The sequence below is a fragment of the Puma concolor genome, chromosome B3 (genome assembly GCF_028749965.1).
Source record: "Puma concolor isolate L17-30 chromosome B3, mPumCon1.1.hap2, whole genome shotgun sequence".
NCBI classification, from domain to species: Eukaryota; Metazoa; Chordata; class Mammalia; order Carnivora; family Felidae; genus Puma; species Puma concolor.
In genome coordinates, this window is record NC_141672.1 from 111,058,746 (window position 1) to 111,072,607 (window position 13,862).

The window sequence follows — 13,862 nt, forward strand, 5'->3', positions numbered from 1 at the left end:
TCACAAAACAAGTCTCAATAAACTTAAGATTGAAATCGTATGATGTATATTTTCTGAGCACAACAATATGAAACTAGAAATCAATTACAAGAAAAAAAAACTGGGAAAAAAACACAAACATGTGGCGGCTAAAAAAAACCAAAAACATGCTACTAAACAGCCAAAGGGTCAGGGAAGAAATCAAAGAGGAAATTAAAAAGTACCTGGAGACAAATGAAAATGAAAACATCATGGTCCAAAACTTTGAGATACAGCAAAAGCATCCCTCTAAACAAAATTTCCCTTACAGAAATTTATAGCGATACAGGAAACAAAGAAAAATCTCAAACAATTTAACCTTACACCTAAAGGAACCAGGAAAAAAAAAAGAACAAACCAAGCCCAAAATTAGGAGAAGGAAGAAAATAATAAAGATCAGTGCAGAAATAAATGAATTACCAGACCATAAAATCAACAGGAAAAAAGAATCCATGAAACTGAGAGCTAGTTCTTTGAAAAGATAAAAAATATTGATAAGCCAGACCTACCAAGAAAAAAAGAGAGAAGACCTATGTAAAAAAAAAATAAATAAATAAAAATAAATCAGAAATGAAAGGGGAAATAATAACACCACAGAAATACAAATGATTATTAAGACTCTACAAAAAATTATATGACAAATTAGACAACCTAGAAAAAATGGATAAATTCCTAGAATCATACAATCCTCTAAAACTTAATCAGAAATAGAAAATTTGAACAAACCAATTACTGGTAATGAAATTGAATCAGTAATCAAAAAAACTCCCAACAAACAAAAGTTTACGACCAGATGGACTAACAGGTGAATTCTACTAAACATTTAAAGAAGAGTTAATACCTATTTTCCTCAAACTATTCCAAAAAACAGAAGGGGAAGGAAAGCTTCCAAATGCATTCCACGAGGCTAGCATTACCCTGATACCAAAACCAGACAAAGACACTACAAAACAAGAAAACTACAGGCCACTATCCCTGACGAACATATATGCAAAAAATCCTCAACAAAATATTAGCAAACTGGATTCAATAATACATTAAAAGAATCATTTATCACGATCAAGTGAGATTTATCCCAGGGATACAAGGATAGTTCAATATTTGCAAATCAATGTGATTGATATATACCACGTTAACAAAATGAAAAATAAAAATCGTGTGATCTCAATATACGCAGAAAGAGCACGTGACAAAATCAACAACCATTCATGATAAAAAACCTCAACAAAGCGGATTTAGAGGCTACATACCTTGACATAATAAAGGCTGTGTGTGAAAAACCCACAGCTTAACATCACACTCAGTGGTGAAAAATAGAGCTTTTCCTCTAAGATCAGGAAAAAGACAAGGATGTCCAAATACACCACTTTTATTCAACACAGTACTAGAAGTCCTAACCACAGCAAACAGACAAAAAAAGAAATAAAGGGCATCCAATCGGCAAGAAAGAGGTTAAACCATCATTATTTGAGGATGATATGATGCTATACATCATATAAAATAGGCATAAAAATCCCTAAAGACTCCACTAAAGAACTATCAGAAATAACAGACGAATCCAGTAAAGTTGCAGGATACAAAATTAATACACGGAAGTTGGTCGCATGACTAGACACTAATAATAAAGTAGCGGAAACAGAAATTAAGAAAACAATTCTATTTACAATTGCACCAAAAATATCAAATACTTAGGAATAAACTTAACCAAGGAAGCGAGAGGCTTGTACTCTGAAAACTGTAAAACACTGATCAAAGAAATTGACGACAACACAAAGAAATGGAAAGCTACTCCACGCCCATGGACTGGAAGAGTTAGTATTGTTAAACTGTCCACACAAGCCAAAACAACCTACAGATTCAATGTAATCCCTATCAAACTACCATCAACACTTTTCCCAGAACTAAAACCAAATTAATCCTAAAATTTTTATGGAACCGCAAAAGATCCCAAACAGCCAAAGCAATCTTGAGGAAGAACAAAGCTGTAGGTATCACGATCCCAGATTTCAAGATATACTACGAAGCTGCAGCAATCACAACAATATGGTACTGGCACAAAAACAGACACATAGACCAACAGAACAGAGAGCCCAGAAAGAAATCCAGGCCAATTAATCTGCAACAAAGGAGGCAAGAATATACAATGGGGAACAGACAATCTCTTCAATAAACGGTGTTGAGAAAACTGGACAGCTACATAAAAAGGAATGAAACTGGACCATTTTTTTTTAACCATACACAAAAATAAGCTCAAAACGGATTAATGATCTACACGTGAGACCTGAAACCATAAGACTCCTAGAAGAAAACATAGGCAGTTATCTCTTTGACGTTAGCCTTTTTCTAGATAGGTCTCCTCAGGCAAGGGAAACAAAAACAAAAATAAACTATTGGGACTACACCAAGATAAAAAGCTTTGGCACAGTGAAGGAAACGAACAAAAAACCAAAATGGCAATCTACCAACTGGCAAACGATACTTGCAAATGATGTATCTGGTAAGGACTTAATATCCAAAATATATAAAAAATGTATACAACTCAACACCAAAAAACAAATAATCGGATTAAAAATGGGCACACATTTTTCTAAGCCAACAGACACATGAAAAGATGCTCAATATCACTGTGAACCATCAGAGAAATGCAAATCAAAACCACAATGAGATATCACTTTATACCTGTCAGAACAGCTAGAATCAAAAAGATAAGAAACAACAAGTATTGGCGAGGAAGTGGAGAAAAGGGAACCCTTGCACACAGCTGGTGGGAGTGTAAATTGGCATAGTCAGGTGGAAAACAGTAGCAGGTTCCTCAAAAAATTAAAAATAGAAATAACATATGATCCAGTAATTCCGTTACTGGGTGTTTACCCAAAGGAAACAGAAGCACGAATTCAAAAAGGTACACCCACCCCTGGGCGTCCTGCAGTATTTACAGCAGCCGAGATATGGAAGTAACCCATGTGTCCATGGACAGATGACTGAATAAAGATGTGATATATGTCCACAATGGAATATTGCTCAGCCATAAAAAAGAATGAAATCTTGCCATTTGTGACAACACGAATGAAGCTAGAGGGTATTACGCTAAGTGAAATGAGTCAGGAGGAGAGACACGTATCGTATGATTTCACTTAGATGTGAAATCTGAAAAACAAAACAAACGAGAAGCAGAAATAGACTCCTAAGCACAGAGAACAAACTGATGGTTGTGAGGGTGTGGAGGATGGGCAAAATGGGCGAAAAGTAGTAGGCGGGACAGGTTTCCAGTTCTGGAATGAATAATCATGGGGATATTAGGTACAGCATATAGAGAATACAGTCAGTGATCCTGAAATGGCGTTGCAAGGTGACACATGGTAGCTCCTCTGTGGCGAGCAGGGCATAAAGTACAGACTCATTGAATCACCATGTTGTATACCTAAAACTAATAACAGTGTATGTCAGCTGTACTTCAATTAAACAATATATAAAATAAAACTCTAAAATTAAAAGGTTTTATTTTTATTTACTTTTTAATGTTTGTTTACTTTTGAGAGAGACAGGGGAGTGTGAGCAGGGGAGGGGCAGAGAGAGACAGAGACACAGAATCTGAAGCAGGCTCCAGGCTCTACGCTGTCAGCCCAGAGCCGGATGTGGGGCTCGACCTCAGGAACAGCAAGATCATGACCTGAGCTGAAGCTGGACGCTTAACCCACTGAGCCACCCAGGCGCCTCTAAAAGGATTTATTTTAAATGCAATAAGCAAAAACGTCCAAATCTCAGCTAGGATCACTACTTTCCAGTCTGTCTCATTAAAATCTCACTCATGCCAGAATACCTAGGCTGAGGGAATGAACTCATCTGGCTCTGCCAGTAATATCCCATGCAGCCTGGGTAAATTATTTAACCGCTCTGCGTTCATTTCTCTAACCAGCCAATAACGTAAGTCAACATGCTGTAATGGAAAAACAAACAACAATCCTGGTCGGAAACCTGCCATCTGGTCTTACCTTAGCTACTGAGTCACTCTGTGAGAATGGGTAAGTCACCTCTCCTCCCTGATGCCTCACTCACCCGCCCCCACCCCCCATCTGTAAAAGGAAGACGCACGCATGGAAAGTCTCCGTTTTACAGGCCCTCACCTGGCCAATCCACACACACTCTCATAACAAAGAAAACAATGCCCTTTACTAAACACTACAAAATTCAAGAACATGAGTCAACCCACCCAGTACAAGACTTGATAGAAAAAATACTGCATCAAAAATGCTGGGAAGAAAAACGTGATTGCTCTCCAAGATAACAGTCTTAAAATTTCAGGTAAAGTACTTTTCTCCACTTGAATTAGGAACAACTATCATTCATGAGAATTCATTGCAGCCCCTTTTGGAACCATATCTATTTTCTGCTTGGATCATCTCTTAGTGTAATGTGCTCCATAAACTACCTCCTGCTATGTTCAATAATGCTTTCATTTTATTTGTAATTGGTAAACCATTTTAAGCTTTAGGAAATGTCCCTAAGTTATAGTAGTCTGGGATTTGGGAAATCAAGTCCGTATCTACCCTATATATACTACAGATTCCAATTAAATCCCTTCTCAGCTTTGGTTTTTCCAAACTTACTACTTGAGACAATCCCCATTCTTCCCCTCCCCTTGATTACTTCAGTAGCCCTGAGCTACATTTTTTCCAGTGCCGTTGGACCATTCTTCACCTCCTAGAAAGACTAGGAAGAAGAGTGATCAAAATGAAAGCCAGTAACAGGGAGAAGCAGAGACAATACATCATTCAGAGAGAACATTTTCACCACTCCATGACAAAGTAAAGCAAATGTCCTTTCCCCAAACTACCAGCATAAAAAAATATTCTATCTGCTAAGTAATAACACAGTTCTTTGATTTCTCTATGAAATTAATTGCTTCTAGAACTATTTCACAAAGTACTGAAGGATCTGTTATTTGAAGCACTCAGCCAAAAAGGATGGATGGTCATCTGGCCATAGAAGCCATTCCTGTACTGGATAGAAGAGACTAGCTCAAAAGTTCCTAACAGCTTCGGAGGGGGCATGTGTGCACGAGCAGGGGAGGGGCAGAGAGAGGGGGAAACAGAGGATCCAAAGTGGGCCCTGTGCTGTAAGCACATAGTGGGGCTTGAACTCATGAACCGTGAGATCATGACCTGAGCCAAAGGCAGACGCTTAACCGACTGAGCCACTCAGGTGCCCCTCCTAACAGTTTTCTAATCCAATGTAGCTGAGAGACTCATCATCCTATTAACCAACTGGTAATGCTGACTTACGTTAAAGTAATTGTTACTGGGAACCAGGCAAGGAACTCCAGACGGCGTGTGTGTAGCATGTGATATGCACTCCCATAACTCCAGTGGGTCTCAGTGGAGAATCAGTGGATTAAATTACTCCTAAAATCTCCCCCAAATATAAAAGCCTAATGATATTTCCACAAAGACAATCTTTATTCGAAGGAAAGTGTCTAAGGACTTCACTACCATCATCCAACAGCCCCCTCCCCACCACCCTCCCCTCATTTCTTCACAATTTTAATTAGTGGCCCAATGTCATTGTCTCCAATACTACTGCCTGAATTCCTAGCAAGTTCAGTAGACATATATATCCTTCCAACAATCTCTGTCCTCTACCGATGCTGTCCTCTATCCAACTTCAGCCATGTGCTCCCAGTCATGCCTAAGACCTTATCACTACCAATAGCAACAAACCCGCCATAATTTCAATTTCATGCCTCCCACTCTCTGACCACCACCCACCTTTCCACCCACTCCATCCCAACAAGGCTTCAATCCCACTATTCCTCAACTCCACTGGCACCTCCAAACTATCACCTTTTCACTGACCCTATCCCCACCAATTCTTTCTCCCTTTCTTTTAAATCCCACAACCATCATAGTTACTCTCTTATATACACTAATTCCTTCCATCTCTCTTGTGGTGATACCCTTGCTTGGTAAAAGCACAACTGATTACTCTGTTCATGCACCCATATAGCTTAAGGTAGCTGGGGAACACACACACACACACACACACGTTGCCTGACTTCACTTTAAATTTATCATACCACATTTCTAGTGAGCCTCTTCATGCCGGCTGGCAATCTTACTTTATTTACATCACTAGGTTCACATCCTCTTTTCTAGAGGACTTCCGTATATCCTTCTCCCTCCTCAAACCCTAATGCTACCTCCTTCTGGCCTCTCAGCTGAGAACCTGCCTTGCTACTTCACTGAGAGAATTGAAGCAATCAGAAGAAACTTCCATAGATTTCCACACCGTATCTCCCCACCCAGCAATATATTCCCTTCCTGCCTCTTTCCACAGATCCATTCTCCTCCTCCTGTCCAAAGCCGATCCCTCGGCTTATCCACTGGAGCTGGCCCCTCACCTACTCTAGGACATCACTCCGACAACCCTCCTTTCTCCCTCCTACATCATCAGTTTTCCATTCTTTACTGGCTCTTTCCCTTCAGCCCAGAAACATGCTGCTCTTGTTCTGATCTTAAAAACATAATAAAACCTGGGACACCTGGGTGGCTCAGTCAGTTAAGCGTCCGATTTCTGCTCGGGTCATGATCACACAGTCGTGGGCTCCAGCCTCACATCGGGCTCTGTGCTGACAGCTCAGAGCCTGGAGCCTGCTTCGGATTCTGTGTCTCCCTCGCTCTCTGCCCTCACCACCCCCCCCAATAGTGCTCTGTCTCTCTCAAAAATAAACATTAAAAAATTATTTTAAAAAATTTAAAAAAATTATAAAACTTAGCCACACTCTTCTCAGTAGCTCCCACCTATTTCTTTGCTCCTTTTCTCTGCAAAATTTTCAAGAGAGGTTTATAGTCACTGTCTCCAATTTCTCTCCTTCCAGTATCTCTTACACCTACTTTCCCAAAACTATTCTATTCAAGGTCACTAGTGGTCCCCATATTGCTAAATCCAGAGGTCAATGCTCAGTTCTCACCTTACCTGACCTGTGAGCAGCATTTGGCACAGCTGACCATTCCCTCCACCTTAAGCGCACTCCACTTTTGCTTCTAGGACTCTACTGTCTTGATTTTCCTACCTCATAGGTCATTCTTTCCAGTCTCCTTTGCTGGTTCCTTCTCTTCTCCTGATGTTGCAATGTCCCTGGGCTAAGTCCTTGGTCCACTTTATTTACGATTACTCCCTTGGTGAGCTCTTCCAGGCCATGCATCTGCCTCTCTTCTGAAACTCCACACATCTATCCAACTGGCTACTTGACATCTCCACTGGGAAGTCTAGTAGCCATGTCAAAGATAACATGTCAAAAGCTGTATTACTCATATGTCACCCTGGCCCTCACAGTCGGCCCCATCTGTAGTTTCCTCATTGTAGTTGACGGCAATCTATCCTTCAAATTGCTCGGGCCCAGATCCTGCAGTCCTTGACTGCTCTCTTTCTCTCATATCGCACCTCAAACCATCAGGAAATCAGGCTAGCTCTACCTGAAGATACATCCAGAATTTGACCTGTTCTTACATCTTCCATTGCTACAGCTCTGATCCGGGCCACCACCGTCTCTTACCTGCAGGACTGCAATGGCCCCCTAAGAGACCTTATTGCTTCCTCCTCACCTCCATCACCTTTTCTCTGCACAGCAGCTATGGTGGTCCTTTTAGACCTAAAGCTGGATCACTTCACCCTTCTACTCAATCACCTGCAGCAGCTCCCAGCTGACTTTAAGTAGGTGTGAAAGTTTCCCTGATGGCCTACAAGGCCTCGAATAACCTGATCCTCCGCCCCCTCTGACCTTCTCCCCTCAGCCACTGTGTGTTCCTTGATATTCTTCAAACACATCAGGCGTGCTTTCATCATAGGGCCTCTTGCTGTACCTACTCCCCATGCCTGCTACGTTCTGCTCCCAGATAGCCACCTGGTGCAGCATCTCATCTCCTTCCTCAAATCTCAAGTGCTCAAGGAGACCAACCTTGACCACCCAATTTAATACTGCAGTCGATCTGGCAACCTCAATCCCCAGCCCTGCTTCATTATTTTTTCCATATGGCTTATCACCTCCTTAACCTGCCGTGCAATTTACTAATTGTGTTGTCTGTTGGTTACTGCCCCCCACCTGAATGAAAACTCCACAAGGACACAAATTTGTGTTTTGTTCACTGATGTATTCCAAGCGCACAAAACAATAAGTGGCACACAAGACACACTCAATAAATACCTAAAAAAAAATTTTTTTTTTTTTAGCATTTATTCATTTTTAAGAGACAGAGTGTGAGCAGGGGAAGGGCAGAGAGAGAGAGAGGGAGACACAGAATCCGAAGCAGGCTCCAGGCTCCGAGCTGTCAGCACAGGGCCCGATGGCAGGGCTCAAACCCACAGACCGCGAGATCATGACCCGAGCTGAAGCCGGACACTTAACCGACTGAGCCACCCAGGTGCACCAATAAATATTTTTTTTTGATGCATGAATGAACTTGAAATTGGATTTAAATTATGGACCAGAGAGAGATTTGAGGTTGACAGAAGAAAAACTCAAATGGCTCAGGTACACCTTGGATCTCACTTATGCTCCTAGACAATTTAGCTACTTACAAAGGCTATTCTTTCTTTCGGATCTCAAGGAGGCTTATGTAATACGAACACCGGTGACTTTGTCCTAACACTAGCCCCTCCTAGAAACAGGTACCAAGGAAGTATGGAAGGCAGTGCCCACTATCTTTGCCTTTGCCTCTAGGTGACTCTACGCTGGGCAAGCCTGTCTCTTCCCTCTGGCTTTGTATGTCAGAGGACTGACTTGCAAATACGCCACGATTTAGGAATGGGAGAAAGCAAGTCAGTCCGGGCTAATGCTGCTGTCAGAATGCCTAATTTACTCCTGTGGATGGAGCACACTAGATGACTATCCTGGATGTCAGTGGTTGTCAGCCAGGGCCGCATATTTTAATTCCTGAGGCACTTAAAATATATACTGTCGCTGCCCCTCCCTTCTGAGATAAATGGTTTGCCTGAGCCACAGCTTGTAAAAGGGTCTCAGGTGATTCAAATGTGCAGCCAGAGCTGGGAGCCATGCATGGGGATCAACCTCATTTTCCAGATTAAAAATAAAGCCCAGAAAAAAAATGAGATCTAAGGTCACATAACTGAGTGGCAGTGTTAGGACTGGAAACTGCTACTTGATTCTTTAGAGAAACAGCAGTAAAGGAGAGATATCATTACAATATAATAATGCATGAGGCTATGTATTACAGTAGTTGAGTGCTAATATTTTCGTTAAAATCATGGCATCTATGTTCACAAATGAGAAAGTTTCTTTACCGGCAACGATCTTTAGAGGTTTGGATCAGGGTGTGTTTAGCTAGCCTTGGAATGAATTCGGCACACTACCTCTCTTACTATACTCTAAAATCTTGTGTAAACATTTCTTCCATCATTAAAATAGCTGGATGAACTCCCAGGAAAAAAAAAAAGAAGATGATGACCACGACAAAGACCTCTAATGTCTTTCTCTGTCAACCAACTTTGCAACTTAAAATTTTTTTGGTTTAAAAAACTTTGAGGAGTGCCTTGGTGGCTCAGTTAAGCATCCGACTTTGGCTCAGGTCATGATCTCGTGGTTCGGGAGTTCAAGCCCCCTTCGGGCGCTCTGCTGTCAGCACAGAGCCTGCTTCAGATCCTGTCTCCCTCTCTCTCTCTCTGCCCCTCCCCTGCTCTCTCTCTCAAAAACAAACAAACAAACAAACAAAAACTTTGAGTGGGAATGACTGCATAACAACGAGAATATAAGTAATGCCTCTGAACTGTATACATAAAAAGTTAACGTGGTAAATTTTATGCTTCGTTTATTAACCGTAATTTTTTTTAAGAGAGAAACAGAAGAAGAAAAAGAGAACGGAGGGGAGTGAAAGAAATCTGGAGGAGGAGGTCCCCAAAAGACAAATTAACCAGTCTGAGCACCTGCTAGCAGACATTCAAGAAAAGCCTGCTGGGAGGGAGGAGCAGCTCCCTGGGCAGGGAGACCTCCAGCAAAGCGAGGCTCTGCAAAGAGCACAGGAAATAGGTCACTCTGGAAGAGTCAGAGGTCCCACCCCACAACCACACAGAGCTCAGTCTCTAATCTAAGATGTGACGCTACGCAAAGGGTGACCTTCACGCTTCCTAAGACCTGGGTTGCAGCCAAATGTCACTGCATTTCCATATCTAGGGCTCCTCCTAGAGAGAAGACAGTTAAGTTTCCTTCATACCACATAGTTCAGGATCCTCTCAATCTTGGAATTAAGCTGATGGCAATAGTTTGGTTTTTTGTTAATGGCAAATCAGCGTACCAACACTGAGGAGACAAGAAGAATGCAGACACACTCAGAGCAAAGAGCCATGAAATACCAGTGGCATGCCTCTTTGCTCTGCGGTTCTCCAAAGAATATCGTTTAGTGTTCAAAACAACCTGAGCCGAAGTTGGACGCTTAACCAACTGAGCCACCCAGGCACCCCGGGCCTTATTTTGACTGCTACTGAAAAAGAATAAAATCTACGTTGCAACTCAATGCAAGAGACACTTTAGGATCCCCCCTAGGAAGAATAAAGTGAGGAAGAGGAAGGACAGATGGGAAGAAAAGGGGAAAGAGTAGCTTACTATACCACAAGGAGTTTCGCTGATGATGACGTGGGTCAGGTCGTATCTCAGGCAAGCTAAAGGGCCCCGATCTCACTTAACACTCAAGTGCTGGGGCGCCTGGGTGGCTCAGTCGGTTGAGCGTCTGACTTCGGCTCAGGTCATGATCTCGCAGTTTGTGTGTTCGAGCCCCGCGTCGGGCTCCGTGCTGCCAGCTCGGAGCCTGGAGCCTGCTTCCGATTCTGTGTCTCCCTCTCTCTCTGCCCCTCCCATGTTCATGCTCTGTCTCTCTCAATAATAAATAAATGTTAAAAAATTTTTTTTTCTAAAAACAAACACTCAAGTGTCAACCAAAACTTGAGATGAAATATTTTACTTCTATAAAACTGATCTTGGGGCACCTGTGTGGCTCAGTCGGTTGGGTGTCAGACTTTGGCTTGGGTCATGATCTCACAGCTCGTGAGTTTGAGCCCCGCGTCGGGTTCTGTGCTGTCAGCAAAGAGCCTGGAGCCTGCTTCCGATTCTGTCTCCCTCTCTCTCTGCCCCTCCCCCACTCATGCTCACTCTCTCTCTCTCTCTCTCTCCTTCAAAAATAAATAAACATTAAAAAAAACTTTTTAAAACTGATCTTCCACTTGACTCTTGTATCTCAGGGTAGATGGGGTGAACTCAGTGTCAATGGGGTTTTTCTCATTGCTTTCTGTAGTGTTTCACCTCCCACAGCATACTTGCTGAGACAGCCAGGTGCTACAAGACAGAAACACACAATCAGCAATTCCTAAAGGACTAAGTTATGGGTTGAACTGTATTCCTCACCAAATTCACATGCTGAAGTTCTAACTCCTAACACCTCCGCATGTGACCCTATTTGCAGTATTAATTAGTTAAGATGAAGTCACACTGAAGTAGGGTGTGCCGTTAACAAAATATGACTAACGTCCTTACACACACAAAAAAATCTGCACACAGACAGGCACACAGGGAGACGGTCACAAGCCCAAAAACCGCGAGACGGGAGAAGCAAAAAGATCCTTCCCTAGCATGGCCCCGCTGACTCCTTGGTTTCACACACCTGGCATCTAAAGCTGTGAGACCATAAACACCTGTCGTCCTAAGCTTCCGGCTTGCCGTACTTTGTTACCACAGCCTGAGCAAACTAATACAGACAATAAGAGGGTAACACGCACCAAGCAGCCTACCCCCTTCACACTGCATTTCGGGTCCAGCTTCCCGCCCCACGGCCACCTGCGCCACATCGGTCCAGGCCCCACCTCCTCACTCTGGCTCTGCCTCCACCGGCTTCAACCGCCACACTCCCCTGCACACCGCCATCGCATTACCCTTTGAAAGATGCCAACTTCTCTGTGTCACTCTGGTCACAATACCTCTAGTGACTCACCAATTCCTATAGGAAAAAGTCAGATTCTCCAGATTCTCCTGACTAGCAGTCAGGTCTCTCTCTCCTAAGCTAGCTCCAACTGCTAAGTGACCCTGGAACATACAACCATTACTCTTGATGCCTTGTTTCCTCCCTTTTTGTCACTCTCCCCTTCAATAACCCAAATCTGGACCATCCCAAGAACACCACTGCCAAGACCTCGTTCACCGTGAAGATCTATATACTCATGCCCACCGCAAAGACCACATCTGTGACCTCCATGTGTTTACTGCTTGTATGAGTCGTTCTGCACTCATCAAAGACTGCCTCGCCTGATTACCCAGCATGTTAAAAGTGCACACTTTGATCCCACAGCCGGACTATGAGCTCCTCAGGGATAGGGTTCATGTTTTCCAATTTGGCGGGTATTTCTTAAAGCCAAAGACAATGCTAGAGCATAGGCTCTAGGTTCTTAAATCCTCACTGAATTAACTATTAAACACAGATCATAAAAAAAAGGCGGGGCGCCTGGGTGGCTCAGTCGGCTGAGCGTCCGACTTCAGCTCAGGTCATGATCTCCCAGTTTGTGAGTTCGAGCCCCGCGTCAGGCTCTGTGCTGTCGGCACAGAGCCTCGAGCCTGCTTCGGATTCTGTGTCTCCCCTTCTCTCTGCCCCTCCCCTGCTCATGCTCTGTTTCTCAATAATAAACAAACGTTCAAAAAAAATTAAAAATAAACATTATAAATTCTTAGTAATGTTACTTTTGGCTCTTCCTTCAACTGGGGACTTAAAATTGAACAAATGTACAAATTTCATGTAATCCTCATGGTCCCACATATATCCAAGTAATTTAAAACCTACAAGGAACAAGAGGAAAAAAACTCCTTAGGACTTTTAGTACCAAGTTACTTACCATTCTTCATCACTACATTGGACCAGACGTTTGCATTCAAGGCTTGAATGATTCGCTTTACTCCTGTAGATTCTGGGAAGTCATCTAATCAGGAAGGGGAAATAGATACATTTATACAAACATTTATACACACATACATAAATACGTGTGTATGTATGTATATATATGTGTGTGTGTGTACGTATATATGTGTGTGTGGGTGTGTGTGGGTGTATCCCCCAAGGAAGTGTAGCTGTGGATTAATTATATTATCTTGCTTATTTAGTTGGTATTTCACACTGTAAGTTACGTAATAAAGAAAAAATAAATGCAGAGCTCAGAGCTCCTAATAGGAATATCCGTGAAACTAAATCAATGAAATAAATGCACAATAGAAAAGGTTTATATGATAAAGTCATCTCTATCACCTCACAATGGAACCCACTCATATCCTCCTAAAAATGTTAGTTCCTGTTAATTACACAATCCTGGCATACCACTAGAAATACCAATTTTGGTTATTTATAGAGAATGAGTTTCCTGAAGGCAGGAAAGGTCCTCTTGGTAATGCCATAAAATCCTGTAAATGCCCTATCTTCTTCTGGGAACCACAGAATACAATCACTGTTTATAACAGGCTTTGGAGAACAATTTCCTTATCAGAGAGACACAGTTTAAGGGTGAGAAGTAAAATTACTCTAAGTGTAGGAGACAGGCAAGGGTCATTAAAAATAAAAACCAGCGGGGCGCCTGGGTGGCGCAGTCGGTTAAGCGTCCGACTTCAGCCAGGTCACGATCTCGCGGTCCGTGAGTTCGAGCCCCGCGTCGGGCTCTGGGCTGATGGCTCAGAGCCTGGAGCCTGTTTCTGATTCTGTGTCTCCCTCTCTCTCTGCCCCTCCCCCGTTCATGCTCTGTCTCTCTCTGTCCCAAAAATAAATAAATGTTGAAAAAAAAAATTAAAAAAAATAAAAAATAAAAACCAG

General features: G+C 42.5%; 1 protein-coding gene across 6 annotated transcripts in view; it reads right to left on the reverse strand.

Annotated features, from left to right (window-relative positions):
* AAGAB (alpha and gamma adaptin binding protein) overlaps window positions 1–13,862 on the reverse strand; it is a 152,351-nt gene that overhangs the window by 18,111 nt on the left and 120,378 nt on the right. For all 6 annotated transcript variants that reach the window (XM_086711026.1, XM_086711025.1, XM_025919745.2 and 3 more), the window contains one exon: window positions 12,901–12,984. In XM_086711026.1, coding sequence (XP_086567152.1) covers window positions 12,901–12,984 — 84 coding nt within the window. The remainder of the gene's footprint in view (window positions 1–12,900; window positions 12,985–13,862) is intronic.